This window comes from Chrysochloris asiatica, unplaced genomic scaffold (assembly GCF_000296735.1).
Source record: "Chrysochloris asiatica unplaced genomic scaffold, ChrAsi1.0 scaffold00005, whole genome shotgun sequence".
Lineage (NCBI taxonomy): Eukaryota > Metazoa > Chordata > Mammalia > Afrosoricida > Chrysochloridae > Chrysochloris > Chrysochloris asiatica.
In genome coordinates this window covers 9,503,569-9,520,136 of record NW_006408523.1, presented here as the reverse complement: position 1 = coordinate 9,520,136, position 16,568 = coordinate 9,503,569, and the positions used below count along the sequence as shown (strand labels likewise).

At 42.7% G+C, this 16,568-nt stretch overlaps 1 protein-coding gene across 1 annotated transcript in view; it reads left to right on the top strand.

Moving 5' to 3' along the window:
• FGF9 (fibroblast growth factor 9) overlaps positions 1-16,191 on the top strand; it is a 56,133-nt gene extending 39,942 nt beyond the window's left edge. Inside the window, exon 3 of the mRNA XM_006831957.1 lies at positions 15,724-16,191. Coding sequence (XP_006832020.1) covers positions 15,724-15,969 — 246 coding nt within the window. The 3' untranslated portion in view covers positions 15,970-16,191. The remainder of the gene's footprint in view (positions 1-15,723) is intronic.
• Positions 16,192-16,568: the final 377 nt, after the last annotated feature.

Below are 16,568 nucleotides of genomic sequence, written 5' to 3'. Positions count from 1 at the left end.
GTATTTTCCAGCTACGATAATGCACTCATGTTGTAGCAATTGTACTTGTATGCTTTGAGGGAAAAAATAGGGAACAAATACATTATGAAAAAAACTCCTGTGGATTCCTTAGCCCTTTAAAATGAACTTATTAAAGAGCAGCCCTTAGAAAATTTGAAAGCTTCTAAGGAGCTCTGGTAGCATAGTGGTTATGAATCGGGCTGCAATCCTCAAAGTTAGCAGTTCGAAACTACCAACTGTTCCATAGGAGAAAGATGAGGCGTTCTGCTCCTGTAAAGATTTACAGCCTCGGTAACCCTGTATAGGGTCGCTATGAGACGGAACCGACTCCACGGCACATAACTACCATCCACCATAGGGTGATACTTTATTAGCTTCCAGTGCTTGTTGTGTGAATGGACTAGAAGTCCCTATAGTTTATTCGTCATTTGCCATGTCCCGAACCTGTTCCCAAGCCTTGTCCCACATCCATGAAATTAGATTCATCTGGAAGTTGAGGATTCTCAGCATCTGTGAAAAACAGTGTTAGGAAAACAGAAGCACACACATGCTGCCTCAGAGCTCTTCTCCCTGCCTCTAACACCTTGCTACCAAGATTCGTTCCTGTTGGAAGTGCTTGTCAGTCAGTCAGTCAGTCCGTCAGTCCTTCCCTCACACAGTCCCTCATTCACACACTCATCCACACGTATGTACTTGCTCACACTCACACACCCTCATATCCACTTATACATGGGCTCTGAATCACCCACTCACATTCGCTCACACTCACACTCATTCACTCATACGTACTGGAACATTCACTCCCTCTCACACACTCAAATCCACTTCCACACTCACACTCACTCACATACTCACTCTTGTTTTCTTTCACAAGGCCAGCAGACATTTGCTGTTCCTATTGTCATGTGCCAGGGACTTTAGGAGGTGCTGGAGATACAACTGAATTGGGGGAGTTGGCCATATACACCAAGAATTATAATTTGGTGTGCTCTGTGTTATTGTAGAGCTATATATGCAGGGCTTTGAAAATTTGGAGGTGGAACGTAATTCCAAGAGACGATGCGGGGATTATTTCAGAGGAGTTGGGTGGTTGAGATGGATGGAGGAAAATAGGAAGGTGTCCTCAGTAGAGAGACAGCTGTGGGAAGGCAGCTTTGCTGCAGGGTTTGGAACATGGCGGCCGCTAGATGTGTATTGAGTGGGTCCAGTCTCTTGGCCTTCCCTTGCCTCCTGCCATAGTCTGCGGCCTGTTTCTCCTTCTCCCAGTAGCTGACACTTAAAGGTTCCTTCCCCTTCAGTATCATGAGCCTCTCAGGGAGTGACATTTCTATTGTCCCAGATTATGAGGTGCCTTTCCAACCTCTCAGGAAAAGTTGCGTCCACTGGGGTGAAGTGAGAACCACCAGGTCACCTGAGCAGTGGCCTGGACACCCGTCCCTGCTCTGTCTCTCCCCTGCCAGAATCTGAGTTGGGCTTGAGAAGAAACATCATTTATCAGCCTGCTGACCTGGCGTGCCTCAGAGCAGAGCTGTGACAACCGGCTGAGGAGAAGGTCTGCTCCCTGCCAAGGGGTCAGAGTGTGCAGTGGAGTGACAGGAGGCAGGGAGCCACTTTTTACCTTTCTCTTCATGGATTGTTCAAATCCTAACCTGTGCTGATCTCTTCCTTTCTCCACAGTTTTATTTTTTTGTGATTCTTCACTGGCATGTCCATTGTAGTTTGTGCCTCCTTTGTAAGGAGATGCCCAGAGCTTAACGCATCTTCTGAGAACACACAGGCCAATGACAGACTCTATGGTGCAAATGTGATGCCTTTACTGTGGCTTGGGGTTCTTTTGTGCCTTTTTAACTGCCATGCTCCATCATGTGTTCTAGAATGTGCTGTTCTGACTCAGCCCTAGGCTGCCTTCCGCTCTTGTGGCTGGCTTACCTCTCTTTTTCTCTTCCTTCACCTTCCATTTCCTCTCCTTTCTTTTTGTCCCTTCCCCTTGCCTCTCCTCTGCCTCCCCACTTCTTCCCCCCTCCCTCTTCCTCCTTCTCTTTCTAACTCATGTGAATTGCTATGTTTCAGATGGTTGTCTCCCTGACTTGGTTGGCTTGATCTGTGTATCTGTTTTTCTGTCTGTCTCTCAAGTCCATGTTCCATTTGTTGTGTTTTGATGGACTATTGGAGTCTGTGCTTTTCTTCAGTGCCCTTCTGAATGTGCGGATAAAGCACCCCAGCTCTATCACTAGCTAGCTATGTGACCTTGGGTAACCTACTCACAATTCCTGAGCCAAAGCTATAAAATAGGGCTAATAATACCTACTTCAGAGTGTGATGGTGAGGATTACAGAACACAATGCCTGTAGAGCAAGTTGTGCAGTTGCTACTGAAAATGTGAGTTACCTGCACACTGTTTACGGATTGATATGGCTGATAATGCCAAGGTCCCAGCACAACATTGGATATTTCTTAATTTCTGTGAAACACACTGAAATTTTAGTTCCTTGAAAGTTTGAATTTGGAAATGAAGATTTATAACAGAGTCCCTGAAAATAAATAGATGTTTTCTTTCAGATTAAGATATGTCATTTGTTGAATGACATTCAAGCATGTTGACTGTTAAGGCTTATTATCAAGATGAATGGTGCAATCTTTGTTCTCATATCCAGATCGTTATTTTTTGATCCATTTTTCTTTTATTAGGGATTTAACCTGATTATGATTTTTTTAATTTGAAGTTCACATGTTAGTGAATTCACCAGTGCCAACTTTTTTCAGAGGTAAGGCACTATACTTTAAAAGGCCTACCCATGTACATGTCAGCAGATTATTGTATGTCTTGAACGAACAGAGTGGCGAGTTGATCGTATCAGAGCCACAATAGAGAAAAGAGCCCAGAGAGACTTAGGAAGAAGGGAGCAGCATAGATGGGTTACTTCCTAGAGAACCCCAAACCCAACTCACTTACTACCATTGAGTTGATTCCAACTCATAGCAACCCTATTTAGGGTGTCTAAGACTCTAAATCTATACAGGTGCAAACAGAGTCATGTTTTCATGAGGAGTGGCCTGTAGGTTTGAACCACTGGTCTTGAGGTTGATTAGCTGTCCAACGTCTAACCAACAGCGCTACCAGGGCTCCTTGAATTCCTCGGGAGGATTTGGGTCAACTTATAAATTGTGTAGTAGTTTGGGGCTGATCTGAGTCCCGTGGGAGCTAGGAGCTGGAGACTCCAGTAGTTGAGAGCAATACCAGAGATGAACCTCAGTCACGTTCTAAGTAAAACACTTAGAATTTCTCTGTGGGTGTTGTGGGGAGATGGGGACAGAGGAAGCACAAGTGGTTGCTGGGAGCTTTTGAAAAAATCAAGAGTTGTATGGAAATGCCAAATAGTGACAGAGTCCTGATTTGATTTCTCTTTGGTGTCGCATTTTATCTGCCTTTCTACATGTCTACTTCCTCCCTCAAGGAGCTCTGGTAGCGTAGTGGTTACGAATTGGGCTGCGAACCTTAAGGCCAACAGTTCGAAATTACCACCTGTTCCGCGGGAGAAAGATGAGGCGTTCTGCTCCTGTAAAGATTTACAGCCTTGGAAACCCTGTACAGGGTCGCTATGGGTTGGAACCGACTCGACGGCACTTAACAACAACAACAACACTTCCTCCCTCAGACTCACGTGCTCGACAGCATCGTTAGCTTTTTATTTACTTACAGGATTTGGATTTTCCTTTTTAAGTAAGTTCTTGTAGGGAAATTTATGACATAGGGTTTCTTGGTCAGGCAGACAGTTGTTTAATGAGCAATACATATTGAGGCCAGTGTGGAGAAGAGGGCTGTGGCAGGCTTCCATTATGCCATCGAGTCAATTCCAGTGCATGGCCACCGTCAAGAGGGTTTCTGAAACGGCAAACCTTTAGGGGAGCAGACAACTTCATTTTTCTCCCAAGTGGTGACTGGAGGTTTTGAACTGCTGACCTGTGAGTAGCAGTCCAATTATCCCACAGTGCCACCAGGGTCCTTAAGACCCCCCCCCCCCCCCCAGGAAGTTTATAATCCGAATGGTTGCCCAGGGAGGAGGAAGGAGGGGCCCTCCTGCTCAAACCCCATCTTTCTGCCTTTCTTTCTTTCCTCCTTGAATAACGGTCTGATTCTTGTGGCGGCTTCTGGAAGCATAAATCTCTTCAGCATTTCTCAGCTGCTTCCTCTTTCCCTCTTGGAATGAGCAATGGATGCAGCCCATTTTATTTGGTTTCTTTCCCTATTCTCCTACTTTGTGGCAGTTTCCTCTTCCATTTCCTGTTCAATATGTCCTTCCAAAGTTATTGTGAAGTTAGTGTTTGCAAAACTGAATTAATAGATCCTAGGGGGGGTGTGGCACTGTGGGTGAATGCGGCAGACAGCAAAGCCATTTGAACTGCAAGGTCGGTGGTCGAAGCTCACTAGCGGCTCCTTGGAAACCTTATACAGGGTTGCTAGGGGTTGGAACCGACTCAACGGCACTTGACAACAACAACAACAAGGGACAGTGGATGATTAGCTGGGCTGCTAACCGAAAGGCCAACAGTTCGAATCTACCAGCCACTCTGTTGGAGAAAGATGAGACTTTCTTCCCCCTTTAAAGATTTACAGCCTCAGAAACCCTATACAGGGTCACTGTGAGTCAGAACCAACTCCACAGCACACAACTGCCACCACCATCAAGAGACATTAGAAATTGACTCCAATTTCCTCATTTTACTGATAAGGCAGTGTTAAAATGTTCAGGAGCGTTAGTAACCCTCCCCGCCCCCCCCATGGTTACCAGATTGTGTGTGTGCATACAGAGTTAACATTCATTTAACAAAGGAAATTCTGTGACTCTTAGTTCTTAAGTTTTTTTTTTGTGTTGTTTTTATATTCCCACTATATGTATGAAGACTTCAATTTCTCTGATTTTATTTTTACAAACCAAGTCCTGAATTTTAATCCTCTTTGTCTGTTTTTTTGTACGGAGCCCTGGTGGTACTGTGGGATAAGCATTGGGCTGCTAACCTTAAGATTGGTGCTGAGAAAGATGAGGTTGTCTGTTTTTGTAAAGATGGGCAGTCTTGAAGCCCTAGGGAGCAGTCTGCTCTGTCCTTAAGGATGGTTGTGAGTTGGAATCGACTCTATGGCATATGTTGGGTTTTGTTTTTTTTTTGTCTGATATAGACAATCTCCATGGCACATTTATCCTATTAGATTGCTCCCCTTCTGGTACATTGGTCGACATGGTGGTACCACAGCAGTTGAAGTCCTTTGTCTCTGTGTAGGATTCTCCTTGAATCTCTTACTTAACTTCACATCTCTGTCTTGGGTTTCTCCTCTGTTGGTTGTCATTGTGTGATCCTACAGTCTACTCTTAGTTCTTACTAGGGTGATGTCTCAGTGCTGCTATAACAGAAATACAGCAAGTTTTTAGCTAACAGCAATTGTTGTTGTTGTTAAGTGTCATTGAGTCAATTCTGACTCATCGCAATCCTGTGTGGGGTGTCCAAGGAGCAGCTGGTGAGTTTGAGCTGCAGTCCAGTATTTATTCTACAGTATCACACCAGGAGGTTCAAAGTCCCAAGTCAGGGGACCAGCTCTGGGGGAAGGCTTTCTGTCTCTGTTGACCCTGGGGGAAGGCCCTTGTCTCTTCTAAGCTTCTATTCTTGATTCCTGGACGATCTTCATGTGACGGGTATCTGCTTTCTCGCCAATCTGCTCCTATTAAAACCCTATCCTAAATGGGTATGGACTCCTGGCATGGCGCTGCGGGTTAATGTGCTGGACCGTAAGGTCGGTTTGAACCACAAAATCGGTGGTTCAAGCTCACCAGCTGCTCCTCAGAAACCTTATACAGGGTTGCTGTGAGTTGGAACCAAGTCGTCTGCACTTAACAACAACAACAACATGGGTATAGCCATTCCCAAGTAGGATTAAAACCATAGGTATAAGGATTAGACTTCGCAAGACATATTTTGGGGGATACACTTCAATCCAGAGCAGGTAATAATTGAATTGGAAGTATTTTCAGTGTTCACATTTCTTTGATGTATAATGCAAATGGTCACTGAATGACAATAATTACTCTTACCAGTGACTACTTGAATAAGTGTCACATGCAATTTTTTTTACCTAAGACATCAAAGAGGTTTGAGGGTTTTTTTTTGTTTTTTTTTTTTTAATCTTTTAGGTTTATTTGTGTAAGATTAAAATGTACGTTGATTACACATTGACATAAGCAAAAATATTTCATAATGAATTCAATATTCATAGTGAATATTGAAATTCTCAACCTTGAGTTCTACATAGTTTGAGGAAGACTTTTTCCCTTTGTGGAGATATTGCTCTGAGCATGTCTTGAAAGTTAATCAGCCAATATGATTTGCTAAGCAAATGGTCATGTTTGTAGGCAACTTCTAATGAATTGAAGGTCACTGATTTGCTAAGCGTGGTCAGTCTGTCTGATAGTGGGGTGGGCAGGTTCTGTCTGTGGCAGTGTTATTGGTGTCACAATGTTTGGGGGGAGTGTGGAGCATGGACGAAAGTGTGTGTGTATGTGTGTGCACGTGTGTGTCTTTGTGTTTGCACCATTACATTGGGACTTCCAATCTTTGAGTCCTTTAACTATATAGGTGAGCAGTTTCTGCAGAGAAGGTATTGATGTTATTATTGTTCGTTTTTATAGATGGAGAAAGAGTGTGTGTGTGTGGGGAGACAGGAATTCTTAATTTTCTATTTGTCCATCTTCACGGACACAACTGATTCAGTTGCCACCCCACAATTCCAGTGATAATTATGAGGAAAATAATCCTAGGTATAAAAGCAGGCTCGTCTGGAGAGTGAGGATTTGAAAGAGGCAGCATGAGATTGAGTGCACAAGGGGGTTAGATCTGAATTGGAGTGCCTAAGAAATTTACCAAGAGTGTCCTCCTGCCCAGCGTCTCTGTGTTTGTTACTTTCTGTCTAGTTGCGGACTTCTCCCAGGGGAGAGGAGTAAAAGACCTGGCATCTTATTAATGATCCTTTAGTCATTATGTTTAATCAGCCCCATCCTTACAACAACTCCCATTAAGGGTTTACTGCTAGATTATTAATGAGGAAGAGTACATCTGTATGAGTAATTGTGGTTAAAGGGAGGTTTAAATACCTTGACTATAATAAAAAGTACATATGAGAATGAGTGATTGCATCAAAGTCATTAACTTATAAAAGAGGTGGGGACTCTGCAATTAAGACAGTGTCTCTGCAGTCTCTGATCATGAATTTATGTGCTGTGGTTGTTTATTCAAGTAGTTTAAGCAACCCATTAGATAGTGGGGTTGAAGTTACACCATCCCTGGATTAATATGGTTTCCATATTTTAATATGAATAGCAGTATTCATATGATAAGTTTTCAATGAGAACTCTTATTAAGACTCAAGTTTTGAAACTACTCCATTTTTTTTTTCATTGGGGGAGAGATATGAATTGGGCATAATAATGCCCATGTGAGTTACACATTAAAAAAATGTCTAACATTTTAAATCAGTGTCTACATGCGTTTATGCCTTATAACATGCCTAAATATTCTCTGGGGTCTACTCTAATTCTCACATGATTATCTCATACTTGGGTTTTTATAGGATTGGTAAACGTTTTGAGTTTTTCATTTGGGTTTTTCCCACTGCTCAGAACTTGATGATGTAAAATGAAAAGAGGTTTCCATAGTTGCTAACATTCACCAGATTTTGTTCCAAAGTATGGACTTTAGGAGACTTTTCAATTAAATCCACATTCTCCACCCAAGCCCAGTGATAGAATTCAACAGTTCAAAGATAGGTATGCCATAAACAGCTATAGTTAAATAATCTAAAAAAAGAAATTAAAACATGGAAATACAATAAAACACGAATTGATCACTTTATAGTGGAATACTCTATAAACTGTCTGCATTGGAAACATGTGGGGACTTTGAAACCATCTGAGTTTTATAATTCTAAAGGCCTTGACTTTTTTAGAAGTCACCCCTCCCTTTACATTTGTATATGGATGTGTTATTTTTTTTCCCTTTGCTGTCCCAATTTGAACTTTTTAAACTTATTTTTTAAAGTAAAAACAATTGTGGAGTACATATAAAACATAAATATCTTTACCCCAACTAAATATTTTGTTACTAAGAACTGAAGGGTGATCGTAGACTGATTCTGTAAATTTCACTGATCGTAGTAGACTGATTCTGTAAATCTCACTGATCGTAGTAGACTGATTCTGTAAATCTCACTGATCGTAGTAGACTTGATTCTGTAAATTTCACTGATCGTAGACGGATTCTGTAAATTTCACTGCTCTATCAGCTACCTGTGTTTCTATTTTGTTATTGGAGACAAAGATCACATGTTGACACAATCCCAAATAAGAATGGCGGTGGTGGTGGTGGTTATGCGCTATCGAGTCAGACCCTGTATAGGGTTTCCGAGGCTGTAAGTTTTTACTGGAGCAGAAAGCCTCATCTTTCTCCCTCAAAGTGACTTGTAGATGAGAACTTTGTGTGGTTAGCAACCCAACGCATAACACACTGTGGTACTCGAGCTTCTGCCAATAAGAATAAGACATTATTTTCAAGCATATTATAATACAGAAAAGAGTCTTTCAGTTATAATGATGATTTTAATGTTTAAGGTATCCAAGCGTATCAGTGTGGCATTGCCCAATTATGTAATAATCACCGAAGCTGAAAGGTACCAGTGGTTTTCCAATGTACTGTAACCACAACCTCATTTACCTTTTGAACTGAAGGCACGTAACAGCAGCCACCATGATGGGAAAGGCTGACTGTGTTTCCAATAGACGAATTCACTTATTTTCACGGTTGTCTAGAAATTTATATTATGCGTGTATAAGCAAGGCTGTGGTAACCTTCTAGGGGAAAGAGAGGCATGTTTACTGAGCGGTGAAAAGGCCAGTTTAATATCTTAGCTGATTCAACTTTTTTCCTTTTTTTTTTTAAAAAGGGATTTTTTCATATTCTGAAGAAAATAAGAATCTTTTCTTAAATGCCCAAAACAAATTAGTGTACTGTGTTTAGGTTTTAGCATCTCTGTGGCTATAGAGTTTGTTCATGTTTTCAGTTTTTCCTACCCTCTCCACATATTGCTTCTGCAAATGTCATTTAAAAAATGTCATTTTAAAAAATGACATTTTCAGGAAAAGAAGAAACACATCTGTTTCTTCGAAGACGAATTTCTGCCCTTAATTTCTGACCATACCATGTGAATGCTAGCCCTTGACCTCTTGAACACTTCCTAGTATCTGACTCTTAAAAACATCACCAGAAGTCATTCTGGTTGAGAGGATCTGATGATTGAAAAGTAGAAAAATGGAAGGTGGCCCCAGTCACAAGAGAGCAGCATCTCATGCAGGGCTCCTGGAAACCGCTGGCTCTAATGGCTTCATTACGATAATAACAAGATCCTGTGATGTAGCCCATGGGCAAAGCACTCACATCTGGGCCTCTCTCTCCCCTGGACTCAGTGGGAACAGTTGAACTAACTGTTTTTGAAGGCTTGTTCAAGTTCTCAGACTGTGATGGTAATACAATGTCAACAACCACTTTTGTTTATTGAGGGCTGACTGTATTAAGCACTTCAATATAGCATCAGCTCAGTGGCACTTAACAACAACAATCATGTGTACCAGGAGCCCTGTGGTGCAGTAGGTTAAGAGTTGGGCTGCTAACCAAAAGGTCAGCGGTTTGAGCCCACCAGTTGGTCCATAAGAGAAAGATAAGGCAGTCTGTTTTTGTAAAGAATGAGAGTTCCTGTGGAACCGTTTTATATTGTTCTTTGGGGGTCACCTTGAATTGGAGTTGATTTGATGGAAGTGGGTTGTCTTTTTTTTTAAACCTATGTTCAGTCAAGAACCCATAGTATTGAAGGCAGTCCAAGTTGCACTGAAGGTATTGGTGAACAACAGGACTCTAGGAATTGATGGAATACCAACTGAGATGTTTCAGCAAACGGATGCAATGCTGGAAATGCTCCCTTGTCAATGCCAAGGAATTTGAGAGAGAGCTACCTGAGAGACCTGTTGGATGAGATTCCTAGTACGCCGCTTTCCAAGAAAGGTGACCCAACAGAATGTGGAAATTATCAAACAATATCATAAGCAATGCTTAAGTAAAATTTTATTGAAGATAATTCAAAAATAATTATAGCAATACATTGGCAGGGAGATTCCAGAAATTCAAGCTTCAGAAGAGGACATGAAACTAGGGATATCATTGCTGAACTCAGATGGATCTTAGCTGAGAGAAGATGTTTACTTGTGTTTTATTGACTGTGCTAATATTTGACTCTATGGATCATAATAAATTATGGATTATATGATGAAGAATGGGAATTCCAGAACATTTAATTGTGCGCATGTGGAACCTGTACATAGGTAAAGAGGCAGCCGTTCAAACAGAACGAGGGAATACTGGATGCTTGAAAATCAGGAAATGTGTGCATCAGAGTTGTATCCTTTCACCCTACTTATTCAGTTTTTATGCTGAGCAAATAATCTGATAATCTGGACTATATGAAGAACAAGGTGTCATCAGGATAGGAGGAAGACCCATTAACAACCTGTGATATGTACATGATACACCCTTGAGAATGAAGAGGACCTGAAGCACTTATTGATGAAGATCAAAAGTTACAGCCGTCAGCATGAATTGCACCTTAAATCAAAGAAAATGAAATGCTCACAACTGGACCAATAAGCAAGATGATAAACAGAGAAAAAACATTGAGGTTGTGAATGCCTTCATTATGCTTGAATCTACAACCAGTGCCCATGGAAGCTGCAGTCAAGAAACCAAAGGACGTATTGCATTGGGCAAATCTGCTGCACAAAGACCTCTTTAAACTGTTCAAGAGCAAAGATGTCAGTTTGAGAACTAAGGTGTGCCTGACCCGAGCCATGGTATTTTCAGTTGTCTTACATGCTTGTGAAAGCTGAGCAATGACTTAAGAAGACTGGACAAGAATTGGCTCATTTGAGTTATGGTAAAGATAATTTAACGCACTGTGGACTGCCCGAAGAACAAAAAATCTGCCTAGGAAGAAGTGCAGCCAGGATGCTCCGTAGAAGGGAGGATGGTGAGGTTTGTCTCACGTACTTTGGGCTTGTTATCACGTGGTATCAATCCCTGTAGAAGGGCATTGTACTTGGCAAAGTAGAGGGTCAACAAAAAAGAGGAAGACCTCCATTGAATAGATTGGCATGGTGGCTGCAACAATGGACTCTAGTATAGCAAGGATTGTGAGGCTGGGGCAGGACCAGTCAGTGCGTCTGTTCTGTTGTAGAGAGGGTCAGTCACTACGAGTCAGATATGGCATCCAACACCACCACCAAGCTATGTGCTCGGTACCCTTTTCTGATTTCATCTTTGTAACAACCTGTCTCATGCTAGCTGTTAGTAACGTGTTTGAAATATGGGACTACAAAATTTACGTGCACTAGTTACCGTGGAATTGACCCTGTCTCCTGGTGATGCTGTCTGTGTCGGAGTAGGATTGTGCTCCAGCGTTTCCAGTGGTGTTTTCTGAGGGGAGTCGTTTGCCAGGCCTTTCCTCCAAGGTGCCTCTGGGTGGACTTGAACCTCCAAACTTTCAGTTAGTAGCTGAGTGTGTTAACTCTTTTTACCATCCAAGATTTACAAAGTGAAACGTTCATTGTAATTGTCCTACAGCTAGTGAGGAGTGACCCTGGGATTCACTTATATTTTTGAGTCCAAAGCCATACTTTTTTCTATTGGGCCAACTAGCTATATTCTATTGAGATTACCCTGTATATATTTGAATCCAAAAAAGGTCATTGTGTTCTAGCCATGTTATATATGCAAATGTAATAAAAACTGGGGCATAAGGCATGCTTATGCCTTCCTTCCAAAGAAGGAGAGAGCGTTCTACCTTTTCAGTAAAGATTAACTCCCAAGTGCTTGTCAGGTGATGTGAGTTTCTGTTACGAAAAAGAAAACTTAATTTGAATTTGCATTGCATGTCCTTGTAGAACTAAAGGCTCAGTGTGTAAGTTCATACATGGGTTCCTTTTATTAATGAAAAGATATACACAATTTGTTTAGAAAGCTTACTTAATTACAGCAAAAACTCAAACCAGACTCTTTCTACCTGGAATCCTCTTCCCTAGGAGGAGAATATTGATTACTCAGATGGAACTAAAGACTAAAACGGTTGTTAAAGCCTTCAGCACAATATTGTTGTTTCATTAGTTTTAATAGAGATGGATGAAAATTACCATCTGCTTCATTCTCCCACTGTAGGAGTGGAGGTCTACAGAGCACATCACTCTGGGTTCATCTGGAGAGGGAGGGGAGAAGACCGCCTCGCCATAGGGTACCCTCCTCCTTGTCATGTGTAGAGCTTCTGCCAAAATCAAAACAAATGATAAACCAGTTAAAACTAGTTGCTGTTGATGGGACTCCCAACTCATGTGACCCCATATGTATCAGAGTAGAACTCTCTCCGTAGAATTTTCAGTGGCTGATATTTTGGAAGTAGATCACCGAGTCTTTCTTCTGAGTTGCCTCTGAGTGGACCCGTACCTCTAACCTTCAGGTTAGCAGCCACCCAGAGACCACCCAGAGATCTCTCTTGTTGTTGGGTGCTGTTGAGTTGATTCTGACTCATAGCGACCCCATGTGACCCAGCAGAACTGCCCTCATGGAGTTTTCTAAGCTGTCATCTTTACGTAAGCATACCGCCACATCTTTCTCATGTGGAACTGCTGGTGGGTTTGAACCACTGACCTTTTGGTTCGAAGCCAGAGCATTTAACTATTGTGCCACCAGGGCTCCTCGCAGCTTCTCCTAAAACCCAAAAACCAAACTTGCTACCACCAAGTTGATCCCAATTCGTACCAACCACGTGGGAGTAGTCCATCTGCGGATGGAGCTACAGGTAACCTGTCAGTTTCTACAGTTGGTTTCGCCTCAGTCACTCCCAGCATCAGCCATCATTTTTGTCCTTTTCTGAGGCATTCCTTTTTCTTTCTGTATTGCCCTGCTCGACTTATGTAGCATAATTTCTGTACAGTGAGATGGTCTTTGTTGGACACTTCCCTGGTGCTCTCTGGTCACTGGGAAGGGCACTTGTTTGGAAGTACAGATTGACCTGCTCTGTGGGGCGTTTTCAGTCCTGGGCTTTCTTAAAGGGCAGACCAGAGAGACTAGCCTAATTGTGGGCTCAGTGTTGTTAAGGGCTGTCAAGTCAGTTCCTACCCATGGTGACCCTGTATAGTGTTTCTGAGGAGCGACTGGTGGGCTTGAACCACTGACCTTATAGCTAGAAGTTCAGTGCTTATCCTGCAGCACCACACCAGAATTCCAGTAGTGGGCTCATGAGGTGTCAAATGCTCTCTCCTGCTCCCTCCTTTCCTCACTTGCCTTGCTCCCTAAGCAGTGGGGGCTAATGGGCCTCACTCACCCAACATCTAGGAACTGTGTGTGCTTCTTTACGTTTGTCCCTGCCTGCAGGGGCAGAGGACATCGGCATTCTGGGCATGTATGAGGAGGCTTGAAAAAATTTGTAAAAAGGTGGAACTGAAAGAGAAAGGAATTCTTCCTCTCACGTTTTCTTGTTCATGTAAGATGCCAGCTAAGCATGAGCTAGGTTGCTATTTTGTAAAAAAAATCATCTTGGTGTATCGTTTTAAAAGGACTGTCTAGGAAGGCGCTTATTTTAAGAGTTTTCTTTTAGGGACGAAAAGAGCAGCAAAGTCCTCAGAACCCCTGTTTCTGAGGAGCCAGCTGGAAAGCAGACATTTCTATGTGGTTTCTGGATGTGACATGTAGGTTATCTCTGGTCATTACTGGCCACAGGTAGCAACCTGTTGGCACCTAGATTATGGAATAACGTATGGAAACCCTGCTTTCAAAACGCCCAAGGGGTGCTGGGAGGAGAAATATTAGGAGAAGTAAAAAAGTTCATGGAAAAATTCCATTATCTTTTCATTCCATTTTTCCCCATGAATGTTTTGAAGCCCCCTCATATATTTATGGGAGTCCTGGTGTGGTGCTGTGGGTTAATGCGCTGGACTACAATGTTGCTTGGAACTGCAAGGTCGGCGGTTCAAGCTCAGTCACCAGCCACTCCTCAGAAACGCTATACAGGGTTGCTATGGATTTGAACCGATTCAACGACACTTCACAACAACAACAACAACAACATATATTTATGGCACGATGGCCCTTTTTCTGCTCTGGGGAGGTAGGAAGAAGAACAGCTCTTCTCTTGGAAGCTGTGTGCCTGGGAGGCAGGTGTAGTGGCTTGATGGGTGGGTGGGGGTTTTTAAGTCCAGATTCAAGGACATAGGAAGACTAGAATCATTGTTTTTCTTTGTACTCACATGCACTCATTCGTACTGCTGACCCACTGCCTTTGATTCATAGCGATGTTACAGAACAGAGTAGAACTGCCCAGTCGAGGTCCCAAGCTGGGAACCTACAGCAACAGAATGGTCATTTGGTTAGCAGTGCAACTGACAAAAATCTTCTATCCGAGCACGTGGACCCGGGATTCCCTGAGAGTGCCTGCTTCAAATGCACATTTTGAGACTTTTCTGTATCAGAATTTCAAAGGATTGTGGCTGCATTTTAAACAAGAATCCCAGATGATTCTTCTGCACACTCACTTTTGAAAAGTGTCTAAGGAGCCCTGGGGTGGCGCTGTGGGTTAATACGCCAGACTGCAGTGTCGTTTCAACTGCAAGGTCGGTAATTCAAACTCACCAGCTGCTCCTTGGAAACCCTATACAGGGTCGCTATGGGTCAGAACCGACTCAACGGCACTTCACAACAACAATGACCCAAACCAAACCCCCTCGCCATCAAGTTCCTTCCGACTCATGGCGGCTCTATAGGACAAAACAGAGCTGCCCCACTGGGTTGGCAAGGCTGTAATCTCCATGAGGAGCCCTGGTGTGGCTCTGTGGGTCAATGTGCTAGACTCCAAGGTCGATTTGAACCATAAGGTTGGCGGTTCAAGCTCACTAGCTGCTCCTCGGAAACCCGATACAGGGTCGCTATGGGTTGGAACTGACTCGATGGTACTTAACAACAACAAGAATCTTTTTGGAAGCAGACTACCTCATTTTCTCCGTCGGAGTGGCTGCTGGGTTCAAATTGCTGACCTTTGGGTTAGCATCCTAATGCTTGACCCACTGTGCCACCAGAGTGCCTCTTTCCAGCTTAAGGGGGCAGACCTATCTGACTTCACTGATAAATGTTGTGAATGACGATCCACTTCATAAAACGACGTAGTAAAGATGGATCAGTTATCTGAACTTCTGGCTTTAGCCAAGGCCTCCGTTCCTAAGACCTTCACGATTTTTATTGCCATAGTGAAAAATGAGAAGGGCCCGTTGTTCTCATTGCCCTCTGCCTCTTTGACTCATGCAAGTTATTGGCATGTGGACTGAACAGATTTCAGAAGGGAAAACAGCAACTTCTCTTGAAAGGGGTCTGCGGTTTAACTAGAAAACATCCAAAGTCTTTTGTGCTTTAGTTATTATGAATAGGAAATGAGAATGTCACGAAACTTACAGAGATAAGTGGTTTTTGCAAAACGGATACAGTTTTCTCATAGGCTCTAATGTGCGGCAATAGAATATAGTCTACAAGGTGCAGCCAGTAAGCTCATTCTGCAACATACTCATTTCTGTTTTCTTTCTCTCTTTCTTTTTTTTGCAGGAAAAACTAACCCAAGAGTGTGTATTCAGAGAACAGTTTGAAGAGAACTGGTACAACACATATTCATCGAATCTCTACAAGCACGTGGACACTGGAAGACGCTACTATGTTGCATTGAATAAAGACGGAACTCCAAGAGAAGGGGCTAGGACTAAACGGCATCAAAAATTTACACATTTTTTACCTAGACCAGTGGACCCGGACAAAGTACCTGAACTATATAAGGATATTCTAAGCCAAAGTTGACAAAGACAATTTCTTCACTTGAGCCCTTAAAAAAAAAGTCACCACTATAAAGGTTTCACGCGGTGGGTTCTTATTGATAAGCTGTGTTATCACATCAGCTCCACTGTTGCCAAACTTTGTCGCATGCATAATGTATGATGGAAGCTTGGATGGAACATGCTGATTTTGTTCTGCACTTAAAGGTCGGTCCTTTTGGAGGATTGCCTATGCCCACTTGCTTGATTTATTGTGAAAGGAGAGGAGAGAGAGAGACTCCGAGAGAAAGAGAGAGAGAGAGTGAGTGTGTGAGTGGATAGGTTGGAGGGGGATGTGGGGGAGAGAGAGGGGAACGCAGAGAGAAAACGGCCTGATGCATGCTGGGAAATAGACAAGCTTTTAAATTTTTGATCAGTTGTATTTCATCCTATATCAGCATAGCTGGCACATTTTGACTTAGCAGGATTTGGGCTGGTGACCTGCTCAAGGGTACACTGCATTTTCAAAGGCATGAAGGATGCAGTCTTAAGACTTTTTTCAGTTACTTTTCACTGGTATGAGCCCAGTGAATTTTCAAAGCAAAGACCTCTTAGTAAAAAACAAAAACAAAAACAAAAACCAGA